Source organism: Trichosurus vulpecula, chromosome 1, assembly GCF_011100635.1.
Source record: "Trichosurus vulpecula isolate mTriVul1 chromosome 1, mTriVul1.pri, whole genome shotgun sequence".
In the NCBI taxonomy this organism is placed as follows: Eukaryota; Metazoa; Chordata; class Mammalia; order Diprotodontia; family Phalangeridae; genus Trichosurus; species Trichosurus vulpecula.
Genome location: NC_050573.1, coordinates 91034675 through 91053875, shown reverse-complemented (window position 1 = coordinate 91053875; position 19201 = coordinate 91034675). Strand labels below are relative to the sequence as shown.

Here is a 19201-nt window from a genome sequence, read left to right as displayed (position 1 = left end):
ATCCATCCTCCATCCAGCTATCAAAGTAATTTTCCTAAAGCACAGGTCCAAAAATCTTATCCACTTACTCAATATATTCTAGTAGCTCCCTATCACCTGCAAGATGAAATACAAAATGCTCTGTTTAGCATTCAAAGCCCTTCATAACCTCTTCTCTCACCTTTCCACCCTATTTATATATCACCAGCTTCCCCCATACTTCTCAATCCAATAACACTGTTCTCCTTGGTGCTTCAAAGAAAAGATGTTCCATCTCTCAGCATCACTTGGATCTGGCCATTTTGTTTCTAGCTATCCCCCATGCCAAGAATGCTCTCCTTCCTCATCTCAGCCTTTTGGCTTCCTGATTTCCTTGAAGTCACAATTAAATTCCTACCTTCTATAAGAGGTCTTTCCAATCATCTAAATTCTAGTGTCTTCTCTCTGTTAATTATTTCCAACTTATCCTGTATATAATTCTCATGTGGATAGTTAATAGTAAATTACAATGCTGCCAGTCAAAATATTACTATTTACCCTGTTTTTTTGTGAGAGTCAACCTGATCCCAGTAGGGTAATCTATATTTTAGCTTTAGATGTCCTTAATAATTAATATTTATAAAGTCCTTTAAGGTTTACAAAGCAATTTACAAATATTATCTCAATTTATCCTCATAAAAACCCTGGGAGGTAGGTGCTATTATTATCCCTATTTTATAAGTGAGAAAACTGAAGAAGATGGAAGTTAAATGACTTGTTGAGGGTTAAGTTATATGAGGCTACATTTGAACTCAGGTCCCCCTAACTCCAGGGAGTTTTTTTGATGAATTTTGATCACTTTGCCACCTACTTGCCTTAGTGAGAGATTATTTTCATAAAAAGTTTATAGCTATGGGAAAATAGGAATATAGTGTTAGGAGGTATTACTGTTCTCTGCCATGTTTCTTATTGGGAATAAGAAATCTTGAGCTTTTCCTATGTGTTTCATATCCCTTCCCTCCTTCAGATAACTTGGGAATTCAAACCTTTAATGTATTCAAAAATCTACATTAAAAAATTTGTGTCTGGCATTCCAAGTCCTTCATAATTTAGCTTCCTGTCTGCCTTTCCAATCTACTAGCACTTTATACCCAACCCCAATCACATACTCTTCAGCCCAGTGACATTGGCCTCCTAGTAGTTCCTCAAACAAGATAATCTGTCTCTCCAGCCTGAGTATTTTCTCTGGCTGTCTCTCATACCTCAAATATTCACCCTCCTCCACTAAAACTACTGACCTCTATGGTTTCCTTCAATTCTCAGCTAAAATTCTACCCTCTAAAGGAAGCCTTTACCAATTCTTCTTATGTCTAGTGCCTTCTCTCTCTTAATTACTTTCTATTTTTCCTATATGTAGCTTGTCTGTATATATTTGTTGGCTTGTTGTCTCCCCCATTTAGACTGGAGCTCTTTGAGGGCAGGGATTATTATCTTTTCTTGGTATCCCTAGTGTTTAGTTCAGTGCCTGGCATAAAGTAAGTGCTTAATAAATGTTTATTGACTGACTGATGTCCTTTGTGTATTTTTAATCTAGTCCAGCCGATCTTCTCATCTTTTGTTGTCTTTGATGACATTTCTATTTTCTTGCCCATCATTTGGGGGATGGTGAAATTGAAGTCCAAATGTGGTGGTTCCACTGGTAATTGATGGAGAAAATAATTTGTCACACAAATACTTACACAGTTTTTCCATTTGCTGTCCTGTGTCACCTGTTCAGTTTCATGCTTAAACAACTTTGAGATTACCTGGTTTAATAAAGGTCTCTTTGTCAAGCTTTCTCCAAATTCATTTTTATCTCCAATGTTTCTTTTTGTTTTATGAGGTCAGTTATATTGATGCTTTATGTTTTTAGTACCATAATCTTTTCTTTCTGAGATTTTGCCTACCCCATAGAATTCTTCCTTGTAAGAAATAAAAAGAATAAGGCAAAACAGACTGACAAAGGACCACATCCCATAGCATGAATAATAGCTCTCATTTGGAGTCCCTCAGCTCTGTAACGTGAATAGGGAAATGTATTTCATCTTCTGTTTTCCAGGACCAAGTTTGGGTATTGGAATCAATGTGAGTTTGGTTATTTGGGGGGGGGCGGTATTTTGATCTGTATTTTTGTACTATATTTTAACATACTATTTTAAAGAACAGAGCTGTATCTGTATAAACATTTAACACTTCTTTAAGTGAATAACTACCTTTATGATCATAAATAAAAAATAAGGTGGAAGTAATTTTAATTTTTGCAAAGCACCTCACATTTAGGGAAATGTATTTGCCTGATTTGATTATGATAAAGAAGACTATAATTACCTTGACAGATTCCAGCAAACTCTTAGGAAAAAATCTCTTTAAACCAACATCCTTTCTGAAATACAAAAAGAAGTATATTAACAAATAACACTACCAGCTGAATAAATAAAATGAAAATCTTGCAAGGAAATAAGAACACATAGGTGCACAAAAGGATAAAGGTACAATAAAATCTTGATTAAACAGTAAGCTTGGGGAATGGTAGATTCCGGTAAAGATTTCCAAGTTATGTAGAGAAAAAAGAAGTCTATAAGAAATCACTTTGCTTCAACCTGCATTGAAAACCTTTCTAAAATGTATTATAGCATGTGCTAGAAAATACTATGATCAATTCTTGATTCACTATCTTAAAATGAGATTAATCAGCATAAATACAATCCCAGCTATATAATGACTTAGATGCACCAGGTTTGATGGCACTAGCACATACTTTATATGCTCAGAGAATCACAGATTTAGAGCTGAACAGAACCTTAGAGGTGTGACTAGGGAGCTGAAACAAGACTACAAATCCAGTACATGTTCCATTATATCATACTGGTTACTCAAGTAAAATTTCATTAAAAAATAAATAAATTTTGTAACATGAGCTTAGATCATAACATAAGGCCAAGTACAGATCATAAGATGTGGAACTTAAAGATCATTAGATCATCTTTTTCTTTCAAAAAACTCAGTGGGGCCAAAAAGGTTGGGTAATTAATAGCAACTTGTTCAAGGAGTTAAGTCAATTAGAAGTCACCTTTCTTATGAAGTATGTGTGTATGTACATACATGTATGTATATGGTCTCTGAAGGACACCTCTATGGTAAGTTGCCCTTTCTGCCATAAAATATTCTTGACAACTTAGAAGGAAATAAAGAGAGCAAAAACTGAATCATTTCCCTCCATGAAAAGTTGTGGTTAGAAAGTGTGAACAATAACAACCGTCACCACAGTAACAAGTATAAATTAAATAAACTTCAAAATAGTTGTATATTATCTCACTTAATTCTTTCAAATTATAAAGCTGACACTGCTCAGTTACTAGCCACTAGATGGAACCTGTATGCAGGAAAGCAGAACTACTTCCTGTATTTGCTTTTTGCTGTTTTCTGAGACCAGTAGGGATAGAAAAATGAACAGACTATAGGAAAGTAAAATAAAAATGGATAAAAGAATTAGCAACTCACTCTATATTTATCTGTCTCTTCCACTGTGCTCTTTGTAATGCCTGCTCCATAGTTAACGAATTTGCTTTCATCTTAAACTTTTCCTTTATCTGGCATTCACTGAGACCTAGTTACCTCCTGATGACAATGTGTCCCTTATGAGCCTTTTTGCACTAGTTATACTTTCACTCGTCATGCCTGATTCACTGTTTGTGGTGGGAGTGTTGGAATACTCTGCTTCCCATTGCCACATCCAGACTCTCCCTCTACTATCAACATGTAGACACCTCTCTTTCCTTGAGGTTCAAACTATTCAGATTTACCATCTAATCCAGATACCTCTACCTATCTTTCCTTCCTCAATGTGTTTGGAGCCTGGCTCATGGTCTTTCTCGAAGGTACAACTCCTGTACTCATAGTAGAAGAATTCATTATCACTTTAGGGTGGAAGATCTTACATAAGGTAGTGGGAACTTAAGTTGAGAAAGGTTAGTGACTTGCCAAGTGTTACATAGATAAGTGTCTCAGGCTGGCTTTGAACTTAGGCCTTCCTGATTCCAAATATAGCACTCTTACTCACTGCTTCCAAACAGAATCCAAATGTCCTAATTCCCCAATTCTAAAATCTAAGTATGAAATAAAAGACTGATAAATTGATGAATTTATTGTCAATAACTTCGATGAGTATGAGAATGACAAAAACCCTAAGAATTTATGTAATAAAATAGCTCACTTTTCTATAGCAACTTACTATTTTTAAAGTACTTTATATGCAACATCCTTCTGAGGTAGTTAGTATGGATATAGCTGCCATTTTTAAAATGTATAAACTGAGGCTCAATGAGTTAAATGACTTGTTATTACATAGTAATAGCTAGCATACTATAACATTATTAGGTTTGCAAAGGGTTTTATATGTCTTGCCTCAACTTATCCTCGCAACAATCCTATGAGAAAGGTACTATTATTATCTCTTACACACGAAGAAAGTGAGTCTGAGGGAAATTAAATGACTGGCCTGGGGTCACACAGCTAGTTAAGAGTCAGATGCAGGATTTGAACGCAGGCATCTCTGACTCCAAACCCCAGGCTCTATCTCCTGTACTACCAGCTGCTGTGTCAGAGCCACATTTTACAACTCTGAGTGCTTTGAACACTATATCATGGTAGTTTTTCAATGTATTTTTAAACCAATTTTAATTAGTTCATCCACATTATACTTGCATGTATAGATAGATGCTCTTTCTCTGCCATACACTCTGTGTCAATGAGGAAATAGGTATAAACTACTTAAATAAGTAACCTGAAGATATGCAAAGATCCTATGAAAGATCCAGAATGTTGATTCTTCTATCAGTCAATCAATTTATCAATCCAGCCTAGGTATCACATCACAGACTTTTTAGGATCTCAGATAATCACTTAATGCTACATTCAGTGTTCAGTTGGTGCTTATTATAGATATCTAAATTAAAGTCTCTCTCAGGAAACAAGACAAGGTACACACAGAGCTGCCCTGTTTTTAATACAAGGTCACCTTCATCCCTACTTTAGCAAAGCATCTGGCAGTGTTTTATAACATACATTGTTCTTTTCAGTAGGTTAGCATTGTAAAGGATAACCTTTCTTTGGGCCAAAGCAACCAAAAAAATATGTATGTTCCTATCTTAGAAAACTCAACACAATAAAACCTAAATGTACTAAACTGATAAGGAAAGGGATGATTATCCATGATAAAAAAAAAGTAAATTTAACTATAAAAAGAATACAAAAAACAGGGTTCATCTTTACAAAGCAAGCTACTGAATGTAATACAGCAATATTTTGCACATAGTAGGTGCTTTTTAAAAAAATGTTTGCTGAACTGATCTTACACATACCTTTTTTTTTTTAAACCAAATGATCTCCAAGATTCCTTTCTAGCCCCACATTCCTACAATCCTGTGAATAATGGTAGGCTAAACTTAACAATAGGTTATGTTTCAAAGGTTCATTTGTGAATTGGTTTCTCTCCTTCCCACCATCATAAAAAATGTTAGAAATACAGACATAGACCTGTCCATAAAATGAGATTCTTGCCTATTTCTTTAAAAACAGCTCAAAGTGAGTAGCCTTGAGCATTTCTAAGTTCTAAGATTTCAAATACCTTAAATTTTAAGCATCCATGGGCCTTAATTTGTCAGGTAGAAGGCCGAGACTCTGGGAGCTGGATAGCATCTGTGGTATCACCATCATTATGCCAAATTATACAGTTAACATTTACATGTCATATTTCCCTATCTATTGGATCCTTCCCTGATGCCTTTAAACACACCCATGTCTCCCTCAATTTAAAAAACAAACAAAACCCCTCACTTGCCCTGACTATTCCTGCCAGGTATCATCCTATATCTCTCCTCCTCAGTTAAATTCAGCAAAACTCCTTGAGAACAGTGCCTATAGTAGGTACCTCCACAAGCTCTTCAATCACTTAGTTCTAGACTCACTGCAATCTGGCTTCCGAAATTATCATTTAAGTGATATTGTTCTCTCCAAAGTCACCAGTGGTTTCATAATTGTCAACTCTAATGCCCTTTCCTAATTCTTCATCCTTCTTGACCTCACTCCATCCTTTATTACTCAATCACCCTATCTTTCTGGATACTGTCTCCTCTCTAGGTTTTCATGACACTGCTCTCTGCTGGTTCTGTAAACACCAATGATAGGTAACCTTTCCAAGTTTCTGTTCTGAGTCTATACAATACTTGTACTATCCTGCTTGCTGATCTCATCAGCTCCCATGAGTTCAATTATCATCTCTGCAGATGATTCCAGATCTATATAACCAACCCTAACTTCTCTCCTGATCTTGAGCCTCACATCTTCAATTGACTTTTTAGACATCTCAAAACAAATATACCACTGACATGTCAAACTCTACAAGCTTAAAACAGAACTCACATCTTCAATTTCAGACATCTCAAAATGGATGTTCTGTAAACATCTCAAATTCTACATACCCAAAACAGAAATCATTTCCCCCCCACAAACCCTACCTGTTATTGTCAAGGACACTACTAAATTATTAGTCACCCAGGCCTGAAATCACAGCGTGTCATCCTTGATTTCTCTTTTGTACTCCCCTTCCATATCTAACTAGTTGCCAAGTCTTGTCAATTTTACTATCTCTTATATACTATACACTCCCTTCTACTCACTTACAGAGATACATTACTTGCACTACTGTGCAAGCTTCAAGTCTCTCCCCAGATCAATATACTCTACACTAAGATGCTAAAATCATTTTCCTAAAGTGTAGGTCTATGTGACTTTCCCCTCCACTTCTCCTTCACATTCTTTTGTGTAGGTCCCTTCCCACACCCACATTTACAATCTTCTTACTCCTTACTCCTCTCCCAAGTACACTATAAGTGAGCAACACCTACTTTCTTACTGTTCTTCCATCTCCCAATTTTGCGCCTTTTCACTCGCTATCTCCCATGGAATTCTCTTCATCCTCACTTCTGCCTCCCGGCTTCTTTCTACACACTCTTACACTCTCCTATTTTATTTCTATCTTATTTCTATCTCTCACATTCTTTGGCTATTTAAACGCTTTTTCATCTTTTCCAGTTTTTAGCCATTTTTACCAAAATGCCTTTCAAAGTCTTACTTCTTTACATATTTATTGCCATCACACCATTGATATTAAGTCTTTAGATACTGATTAATGAAATGAGAACTCCCCTCTCAGTTTAGCTTGAACATGGAATACCAATAACTACTGTCCATAACTCTTCCAATTGTGTATTTCTTTTGCCTTTCATCCTTAAAATACAATTAGCCACACTGGTTTGATGTAAATATCATACTCTCTATTCATATACCTTTTTAATATTTCTAGTCTATGTTACATCTATATATATATATATATGTGTGTGTGTGTGTGTGTGTGTACACACACGCACACATGCTAATAGGTTGACAAACTAAGTTAATAAAATCTAAGAAAAGATCTCTATGAAATTTCCCCAAGATTCACAAGTGTATATACTTATAAGTGATTTTCAATTATGGAAAGAGGAATAGTATAACAGGAAAAAAACAAACCTGATTTAGTGTCAGAGCACCTAGGTTCAATCAAACTCTTGTTTCTGTTCCTCACTCAGCATGGTCTAAGTAGAAAGAAGATTCCATTTGGCTCAGAGAACCTGAGTTTCAATCCTCACTTCATCACTTACCTTCCTGGATGACCTTGGCCAATTCAACCTCTCAGAGCCTATTCATCTGTAAAATGAGGGGGCTGGACTGACTTCTAAGTCCCTTCCAGCTTTAAATCTGTGACCCTATAACCACATATATGTATGACTTTGAAAAAGTCTTTGTTAGCAGAATAAAAATACAAGTTCCTCAGTCTAAAATTCAAGACTCTTTACAATTTGGTGCTAACTTTCCTTGGAAGTTTTATACTTTTGCATCATGTTTATACACACATACACACACACACATCAATACATGTACATATGTGTGTACGTATAACAATGTGTAGACATAAAAATGTAAATATGTATACATATTCAGTAGCTAAACTAGACTATTCACTTTTCACTAATGACATCTTTGACTCTGCACATTGCTTTTATCCTCTGCTATTCTTCCACTCAAACTCAGCCACCTCAGTCTTTGCCAGCTAAAATACTAGCAACCCTTCAAAACACACCTCACATCTTACCTCCTCCAACAACATTCCCATTTACAAAAATATTTCCCTCTTGCATCCTCAGAAAGCACTTTGCATCTCAGCAAGGTCCAAGAAGATTAAATGATACCCCTTCCCTTTCTATTCCATTTCTATTCTATTTTTAAGTACATTTTTTGGGGAAACTTTCCTCTAATTGCCTTAGGACTTGGCTCTCAGTAAAATTAGAGCTTGATGGTAAAAGAGGAAGCAGGCACTTCAGTTGTCTCTCGAGTATGGAACTAGGACAACTGGGGGCAGCGGGGGAGGGGATTATTGGGAGGTAAATTTGGGGACCCAAATAAAAATTCCTACCAATAGGAATTAATCAACAAAGAAATTTGCTGCTTTGGAAACCAAGTATGTCCCATGTTACTACCAGTACCAGTTACCACCATTTAAAGCAGAGGTTGAGTAACCTTTTGTAAAGGATCACATCGACATAATTCCTGAATTAGGAAGATGGATATATTAATACTATATTCTAAAGCCTCTTTCAAGAAAGATATTATAGATTACATTTAAGTTTGAATTATTTGTATATGTGCTATGCAAAAGACAGCAAATTTCACAAGAGCAGAAACTGTGAAATTACAAATATTTGTAGATAGCAAACATTTACTGTTTGTTGAATGAATAGATTAAAGAACTTTAAACCTAGCTTTTCAGCTGTATTGTCATTAGGGAAAAAGTAACACTAAACCAATATAAAACTTTTCAAAGAACATTCAAACATCCAACTTATGCTATAAAGCAACTCAATGAAAGAAATGATCAGAATATTAAAAATTAAAGTTTTATAATGTACCTTCAAAAATTAATAGAGGGATAAATTTAAAACAATCTTCTTTTTACAATCTGAAAATACCATGATATTAACTAGTTAACTAATACTACCATAGTTATATTAGTTTTTTTTTTAAATTTCTTTCTCCAGCAGTTCTCCTAAAGAGTTTAATCTTTGAAGACTAACAATAAAAGATCCTGAATGATCTGCCCTCATTTGGAAATTGGCTTTCTGTCATGGTGCCTCAACTTCACAATTCCCAAAACTGCAATTGATGTGTCTGCTTTATTTTTAGCCTAAGGCTTCTATAACACTGTATACTCTCCTCAAGGAATAAAGCCCTGAAACTAATATCCCTAAGGTATAATCCTGCTTTACCTACACAGAAAGTACAGAGAGGTCCTACTTAAGTAGAGAAGATATGAGAGGGTAAAATCAAGTCACTGGTAAACAGCTTTAAAGAAATGATTCATTTATGCTTAGAATCTTAGTTTTCTCATATATGAAATGGAGACTAACATCTGTCCTGCTTATCTCAGTAAGACAATGCACTTGAATGAAATTTCAAACTACAAACAACAATAATAAATATAAGGGATTGTGACTATTTTGTAAACATAAAATTTTATAATTGGAAAGATCTAAAAGGTCATCTAAATCAACAAAAACCTGAACAGAAATCCCTTTACCGCAGAGGTTTCAAACTGGCAGTGGCACCTGAACCAGATCAAAATTTATGTAGGAAATATTTAACAGAATAAATAAAAACACAATAGAAAATGGATAATGTTAATACGTAGTTTTCTAAAGCAACATGTGGCCTGCAGGGATCCTTATGTATGGTTTTCTGAGTTGGGCACCACTGTTCTACAACAGTCAATCAATTGTCCCTGATAAGTGGTATTTATCTTCTACTTAGAAGATGATAATAGTGTCTGTCAAGAGTGTTGTAAAGATCAAGTTAGATAACATATGTTAAGTGGTCCATAAACCATAACATACTTAATGCTAGCTATCATTAACTATTATTATTAGATCTCCAATGATGTGGAACCTAACTCTTCAATAGTTCAAGGATCTGTGGTTCCATCACAGTAGGTACTCCATTCACTGATACTGACCCTCAATTCACTATAGAAAGCGTTTGAGAGTTGCTGTGGATGAAGACTTTATTACCTATAGACAACCTAATGATGAGCTTCTTTGAAATTAGACAGACTGATCTTTGGACCAAGCAGAAAGTCTGTATTGGCAGAATTGGACTAAAAATTTTTATTATTTGATAGGGTAACTGATAGCTTGGCTCCACCAGAACAAGAGGTTCTTTGAGAATTTAGTATCATCTTGATACCATAACAATGCATCAAATCAAAACCTTAGTGGATGGAGACACCCACTACATCCTAGGTATTAATATTCCAAGGACAAGAAGGTATTTCGGGTTAGGGTTAGATAGTGTTTCTTATTTCTTTGCCTGAAACACTACCTATTTATCTTTTCGCCACAGATTTTAAATTTAAGAAAGTATGTAGACAGTAAAGTTAAAGTGGCTCTGTTCCATTAGTCTGAGAGTTGTGATACAATTTTTCAAAAGTTACCAATTGCATCTCAGGAATCATAGGAATTCACAATAATTTTAAAAATATAAGACCATTTGCATGTCTATAACCTGTATCTGATTGCTTACTATCTCGGGGGCGGGGAGGGGGATAGTGACAGAATCTGGAACTCAAAACTTTTAATAAAAGTGTGAAAAAATTTAAAAAATATATAAAATCATATGGTTAAAGAGCTAAACAATCTTGAATTAAGTGAATCAGCAACAAATATTACTATAATTATATTCATATTCATTATTAATTTGAAGACACTAAAATACACATATAGCACTTTGTGTTATTCATATTACATTCATCTATTCAACATTCATTTTATAAGTATTTATTAATCACTTTCTATGTACCCATCCTTGTGCCAGATGCTGGGGATACAAAGACAAAAGTGAAAACCCTGGTCTACTGAGGCTTGCATCCAAAGAAGACAACACATTCATGTACAAATATTTACAAAACAAATATAAAATGAGTAAAGTTTATATTATAATAATTTGTATATATGCTTTATCTCTTTTATTTGATTATAAATTCCTTGAGAATGGATGTCTTACTTTCCTATGTATCTACCACAATTTGCCACAGTGCTTGATTGTCTTAAACATAATAGGCACTCAAAAAAAAATTTTAAGTAAGCAATTTGCATACAACACTTTCCAAAGTGTTCCAAGTTTGAAGCAGTAAGGTGGTATAGGAAGACCAACAGATGTAGATAGGAGAAATGAATTAAAATGTTGGCTCAATGATGACTAAGCTCAATGATCTGCAGCATTTGACACTACCAAACATTCTGTCCTGGATAGTCTCTTCTCTGCATTTTTGCAACATTGTTTTCTTTCAGTTTCTCCCATCTTGGAAAGTGCCCTGTGAATGTCCTTTGCTGGAGATTTATCAGTCCTATTCTTTCCACTCAATTCTTCCTATACCCCAAAGCTCCATTCCTTTGCCTCTTTATATTCTCTCAGTGACTTGATGAGCTTACATAGTAAGATACATAGTAGATAACTCCCAGATTTACATATCTAGGCCTCCTGCCTTTCTTGAACTCTACACTCCTATACCAACCGGCAAATTATGAATTAGATGAACTAGATTCCTAAAGGCATTTCAAATTCAATGTGTCCAAACAGCACTAATTATCTATCCCTTCTCCCCAAACCAACCCTGTTCCAAATTTACCTAATTCTGCTAAAGTAACCATCATATTTCCAGTTACACAGATTATCAGGGTTAGAGGCATCTTTGACTCTTCATTCGCTTCAACCCCAAATACACAATTAATAGCCAAGTCTACAATATCCCTTGCATCTTTTACACAGCCAAAATCCTACTTCAGGCCCTCAGTCTCCCACCTAAGCAGCACCTTAAATGGGTTTCTGACCTCAAATTGATTCTATTTCCAATTTATCCTCCATGCAGCTGACAAACATAGCTGACAAAGTGATATTCCATAAAACAGGTCTAATTCTATAATTCCTGTTCATTCATTCCAGTGGGCTTCCTGCGACCTTTAGCATCAATAAAAATTTCTCTCTTTGGCATCTGAAAGTCTTTACAACCTGGTCTCAACCTACTTTCCCAACATCATTTATATTTTACTCTGTTTACCATACGCTGTGGCTCAAACTGGCCTATCTGCTGCATTGTATAAAAAATATTTTGACAGCTGAATGGAAGACATTGGAATAAGGAAAGATTTGAGGTAGGGAGACCAACCAGGAGATTATGGCCATAGTTGAGGAAAGAGGTAATGAGGACCTGCATCTGGATGGTGGGACATACACAAGACATAAAGATCAAAAGATCTGGAAATAAATTGGATATTTAGGGTGAGTATAAGTGAGGATTTGAGAATTACAATGCCAATGGATAGGAAGATAGTGGTACTTTGAAAAAGAAGTCTGAAATTATAAAACAAACCCTTTGGCATTTTGATTCTAATAGGAATACTTATACGGAAATGGTGATAGGTGCTAATATCCCCATTTATCTTCATTTTCTTTCCTATTCTCCCTTAAGCTATCCATATCAAAGTAATTTCTGGATTAACTCAAAGTATGTCCAAACTTGAATATAATTTCTGACTCTTACTCTGGGAGTGGATTAGAACTCTGAAGAGTCATTAACTTAACAATGATTTTTGGATTTCATACAATTCCCCATGTGATCCCTTCAAAGACCACTTTAAGTAAATTATATCCATGAGTTCGTTAGCCTTACAATGTCCCTCATAGTTATTATGGGGCAGCTAGGTGGCACAGTGGCTAGACTGCTGTGCCTGGGACTCAGGAAGACTCATCTTTCTGAGTTCAAATCTGGCCTCAGACACTGTGGGACCCTGGGCAAGTCATTTAAACCTCCTGCCTCAGTTTTCTCATCGGTAAAATGAGCTGGAGAAGGATATAGCAAAACGCTCCACTATCTCTGCCAAGAAAACCCCAAATGGGGTCATAAAGACTCAGACACAACTGAAAAATGACTGAACGACAACACTTATTATCCTATTTTCTGATTTAATTATTACCTTTTTAAAGAAGACCTCAGTTGTCCACACTGACTACCTATATCACCTTGTGAAATTCATTTAATTCTGTTCTATAAGAGCAAAGGTTATAAAAAACTGTAATAATAAGACCTACATACCTACTAAACATGATTATTGTTAGGATCAAATGAGATAATAGATATACTTGGTAAATATAAAGTACTCTATAAAAGTGAACTATTATTATTATTATACTATAATAATTATGAAAGACTGTTGAATTTAGAAAATCACTTGCTGCCCTTCTTCCTACCTGGTGGTGTTGATGAGGGCACAGTCTCTGAGAACCCCCTTGAATCTGGAATAGTCTCTGGGAGCCCCCTTGAACTGTCCTTGAATCTTCCAACTAGATCTGGCCTTCCCCAGAGACTATAGCCTCACATTATCATTAGGCCTAAACCTTGCCCTCTATTGTAAACTATAGATATGCATGCCTTCAGTTACTTCCCAACCTTGATATTATCAGTATCCATGCTTTCAGGAACTTCCTGCCCTTAATTCCATTCTCTTAGTTCCTGGACTCTGACCTCACCTGGTGCTCCTTAGACTTCCCCTCAAGACCCTCCCTAAACCCCTCCTCTAGTCACCCCAGACCACCCCTCAATCCCTCCTATAATCTTTGTGTATATAATCTCCATCTTGCCTCCATGAAGGTGCTCAGATTCAATCTAATTCAGTAGGTTGAATCTGGCCCGCTTGTGGAAACAGGCGTCACAAAGGGGGGGGTTTCTTAAGACAGCCCATTATGGTGAATCCCTAATAAACTTTGTCTTTTCCCTTGTCTGAGAAGGCTTGAGTCGAATTCTTTTGGTAGGACCCGGAGTGTAGGTATTTTGGGGCCGCGGCGGTCACCCCTAGAAACCTGTGGTTCCCCTACAATCATCATTTACAAAAACTTCTTCAGTGTTTCTTTAAACTTATCACTCTTTTTCCTCCTGTAATGGATATATTATTCTATATATTCCCACACTTTCAAATGCCTTTTCTTGCTGCTAAAAGAGAAAAATATAGTAACATATATATTACCAGCAGATATCATCTCTTAGGGGGAGTTTCTTTCTTTGTCTCCTCTAGATGAATTCTATTCATAGTACACTTGGCTGTCTTTTCCCACTTCATTCCCTAAATGCATAACCTATATTTTCTGACATTGAATTTAATTTGTCAATTATCTGCTTGTTTTCTTATCTTGGCATCACATACAGATTTGGTTGGATGCCATTCAAATCACTTCACTTTCCAAATCAGTGAAATAGGACAGGCGTCTAAAGTGAGCCCTGGAGGACTATCAAATTTGTTATTCTTCTACAAGAGGATTTGTTGCCATTTACTATAACTCTGCCAGCCAATTCATAATCCAGGTCATTAACCTAACACTGCTTTTTGGATTTCACACAGCAATTCCCCTTGTGATCCCTTCAAAGACTAAATAAATTACATTCATGGGTTTCTTAACTTTACAGTTAGTATACGATTTTCTGATTGGACTGTTACTGATTTCATGTTAGATAATTTATAATTTCTTTTCTCATTTTTTTCATCTTAATAAATAGACAGGTGTATTTGTTCTTTTTCTTTGAAAGTCTATTGTTTCTACTAAGTGTTCTAACTGGGTATATCCTTAGTTGGTTTATCTGATTCTACTTATCTATATACTTGAAGAAGAAAGATAGGTCTAAAAACTTTTGACCCTGTTAGGATTCTAATAAAAACTGAACATACTATAAATTTATCAACAAACATGTGTTAAGGGTCTATTTCAGACTGAACAATGAGATTAATTTCCCTACTACATTGTGGGTTCTTCGACTATAAATACTATGCTTTACCTAAACTTTTTATCTCCCTCAGAGCCAAGCAGAGTGCTTGGTCAGGGTGCAATACTCACTTTCACTGTACATTATCATTATGTGTGTATGTGAGCCACAAACACAACACACAAAACATATTGTGAGGTTCAAGTGAGATCATCAATACGTTTTGTAAAAGCACTTTGTAAATGTATTATTGCTACTGATACTACTAATAATATGTCAAACTATAGACAAAACAGGATGATACGCAGTGACAGTGAGCATTATATAGATTAAGGGACAGCATCAGAGTCAAAGACTTGAGTTCAAGTTTTGCTACTGAGGCATACTAGTTGTGTGACCATGGGTAAAGCCATGAAACCGCTTAAGTTATAGATGAATTGCTGATCTGCATCAGTGGATGCAATTGCCATAAAACGGTTAGACCACCCTAGTCTTCCTACACTACCCCCTTTCATGCATTCTATAGTCCAGACACAGTGATCTATTTCTTGTTCCTAGAATAAGACACTCCCATTTCCCTCTTCATGCCTCCGCACTGGCTGGATCCTTTGCCTGAAATATTTACCCTCTTCACTCTGCCTCTCAATACTCCTGATTCCCTTCAAGTCTTGGTTTAAATGTGACCTTCTCTGCTCAAAAGGTAGGAGGCCTTTCTGGGTTCCCCCAGATGCCAGTGGTCATTCTCCCTACAGTTACTGTTTATCTACTCTGAATATACTTTGTATTTATGTACTTATGTACATGCTATTTTCACTCTTAAAATATGAAAGTTCTTTAAGGACAGTGTTTGTTTTTTATTTTTCTTTGTATTTTCAGAATTTAGCATTGCACCTCACCCAAAGTAAATACTTAATAACTGCTTATTCATGTATTAATTGCCAACAGGAGGAAGATTTGAGTTAAGCTCTAAAGGATGGAAAGCAATTCAAAAGGTTGGGAGTGGCGAGGGGGGAGCAGCAAACATTCCAAATGTAGAGAACACCCTGAAGAAAAGAACAGAGGGAAGAGAATGTAAGAATATAATATTGGGAGGAATGAGAATAGTTCATTATGGCTGAAGAACAGAGTGCCTACCGGGGAGTACTAAGAAGATAAGGCCAGAAAGCAAGGTTCCAACAGACTTGGGGGAAGGATGGAGGAGGACCTTAAATTCTAAGCAAAAAAACCTGAACTTTACTTTGTAGGCAACAGAAGCCACTCAAGATATTTTAAGCAGAGGAGTGATGTGCTAAGGTCTTTACATAAGGAAGATTATTGCTGAAGCAGATGAACTGAGTTGAGTGGAAAGACCTAGAGTTTATTCCAACAGTCCAGGTGGGAGATAATGATGGCATCTACTAAAGTACTGGTAAAATGGGAATGGAGAAAAAGGTACAGATGGTAAAGACAACAAACAGAAATGGATCCCTGAAGCCTCATATTGATTTAGAAACCACAAATTAACATTATTTATGTGGTATTGTATTTTTACTTATTTTGTTAAACATTTCTCAATTACGTTTTAATCTGACTGCCACCTCTACCCTAGTCCAAGGATAAGACAAAATACTAGAGTCTGTTTTGCCTGGGAGTTAATAATAGTTCTTATTTTTTTTTTTGGTTGGTTGATTGGTTGTTGTCCTTCATTCTCAAAGAGGACCAAAGTGACATCACTATGCTTGAGTCAAGATTTGGTGTGTCCAACTGTGGCTGATCAGGCCAATACAAGCTTGGAATGCGCTATCACGTGTGAGGCACAACTAGTTCGTGTGAACATTTGGGGGTGGATAGGCCAAACTTGTGCATCCTGTGTTTCCTTTGAGCTGTTTCAGTTCTGCTTTGCTCATAGAGCACAGCACCTTCTCTGATGTGGGAACACCAGGCTGAGCAGTCCTGTGCCAATGTTTCCCATGTCACACAATCAATTCCAAAGTTCTTGTTATGGTTTTTTTTTTAATTGGGCTGAAGGGTCAAATCTAGCCCTTTGCCTGTGCTGGCAGCCTTTCCGTGTGCCGGTATTGTTGTTCTTTCACCCCCACAGCAGCTGTTAGCAACATTGCTGTTACACCTATTCACTCTCTTGTTCAAAATCCTTAAACAGGTCCCTCCTGTCTAGTAAACAGACTTAAGACTATTTGTCAACCAAGGCTTTTTCTGCCTTCTGGATCCAAATTACCTTTTTAGCCTTGCCTTCCCATGGTACCATATTTATACTACAGCTAAATGAGTCTACTCACCAGATACAGTACATATTTTCCCACTTCCATGTCCTTACTCATGCCCTTCCCTATGACTAGAATGTTCATTTGTTGTTCATTTGTTCAGTCGTGTCTGATTCTTTGTGATCCCATTAACCACAGTATGGCCAGGCCCTACTTTCCTCCACTAACACTGCCTAACTTATAACTCTAAAATTCTATCCATTTTTCTAGCATCATCTCAAATAACCCTCCCTAAATGAAGTGTCTTCCCTTTTCCCAATTTTGTACACCCAAGCTGAATGTGATCTATCAATCCTCTGAACTCTATTACACTTCTTTTATGCACTTATTACATAGGTAATTTTGCATTTTAGTTATTTCTGTACCTATCTTCGCTTCCCTATTAAACAGTAAACCTCCTTAAAGGAATGGACCATATCTTTTAACTTTTTCATCTATGTATCTGTTTCAATATCTAGTATGTTCCTTTGAATACAGTGGGTGATTAATATAGATTTCTTGAAGGATGAACATTACACTATTATCAGGAAAAGGCCAGTGAATACTTTGCAGCTCAAAACCTGTAATGATGACACAAAAGTTCACTCTTGTCAAGAAAATGAATTATTATTATTATTAAGTCATTTAATTGACTATATTATTTTATACCTGGCCTAATTTCATTTGGTCCTAACCCAGTTTCTTTTAAGAGCTCAACTTGGAATCCCGTGGTTATTTCAACGGTCACAATTGATAAGTTTGTGGCTAGGTTAACACAGAAGCTCAAGGCCTAAGATATTATTTCAGGAGTAAAACAAATTGAGTAACTTACACCCCAAAGCATGCTCATTCCTCATTTCAGGCTTTCCAACTAAAGGATACTTAACACTAATTTAAAAGAGAATTTCATTCCAACTAGGACTGTTATAATTACTCTGAATTCCATTTGCTTAAGAATTTAATAGAAAATAATTTCCCATTTTCAAAATGTGTACATTTTTATCTCACATAGCTCAAATCATTACATATTACCTCAAATGAGAAAAAAATATGGAAAAGTACTCTGCAAATCATAAAGTTCTCTAAGATTCAAGCTATTACTGTTATCATTTTATTTCCCCCTACAAAAACACATGCTCTACATGGTATAGTCCCTAAGCCTTTGGAGAATTACTGCAGTAGGGCTGACCCAGCTTACTGTTTCTATATAAAAGCCAAAGCTATTTAAGTACTTTAATTCTGCAAAGTATTATTTAACCTTTAGTTTGACTTTTAATGTACTTCAAGAACTTCAGCAGTCATGACTAACAACTGGGTAAAGTTAGCACTGAGGTAATCAGAGGTAATTCCACAACAACTAATATTAACAAAATTAACCGTTAACAAAGTAAAATAAATATCAAATGTCTCTTTCAGGATTCACCATCACATGGATAAAATACAGAGCTTCTCACATCTGTTCAAGTTTGGATGAGACCCATTTAATTTATTTTAATGATATAATTAGGTAAACATTAATTTGGATTATCAGGAAGTTTTCTCATTCTATTATATAATAGACAATTTTTGCTTTTAACTAGAAGAATATGCTTTTGGAAAAAGTTAAACCAGATATGTAATAACCTAAGATAGAAATAATTACGTATACAGGGTCTTAACATATTCGAGTAGCTGTTACATTGGAAGAACTCAGCCGATTGATTCCAGGAGTCAAAATGTAACATAAATTACTGTAAAATTAGTGAATCCTTATCACGTCAGTATATTTAAGAGTCTTCAACTATAGTACAAGTTCACAATGAACTGTGATTCAAATCGAAGCAAAACTTTAATTATCAAAAGCTGTAATATGAATAAATGTCTTCCTCATTACATTGATCTGATTCTCCTAGGAAAAGAGCAGATATGAAATACTTACTCTAATACTTCATAGTTAGATTTCTTCTCTAGGGCATTGCCCCTCATCTCCCAGTACGATCTCCTAAAATCACAAAAAACAGATTTACAAAGAATTTTTAGGAGAGAAAACAACCAAAGTACATTATACCGAAGTATTTCTTGGATG

The 19201-nt window shown here is 35.7% G+C and overlaps 1 protein-coding gene across 6 annotated transcripts in view; it reads right to left on the bottom strand.

Moving 5' to 3' along the window:
* Positions 1–19201, bottom strand: part of PTK2 (protein tyrosine kinase 2) — a 434883-nt gene that overhangs the window by 200487 nt on the left and 215195 nt on the right. For all 6 annotated transcript variants that reach the window (XM_036741078.1, XM_036741072.1, XM_036741073.1 and 3 more), the window contains 2 exons: positions 19055–19117; positions 2326–2380 (listed from right to left, as the gene is read on the bottom strand). In XM_036741078.1, the coding sequence (XP_036596973.1) occupies positions 2326–2380; positions 19055–19117 (118 nt within the window). The remainder of the gene's footprint in view (positions 1–2325; positions 2381–19054; positions 19118–19201) is intronic.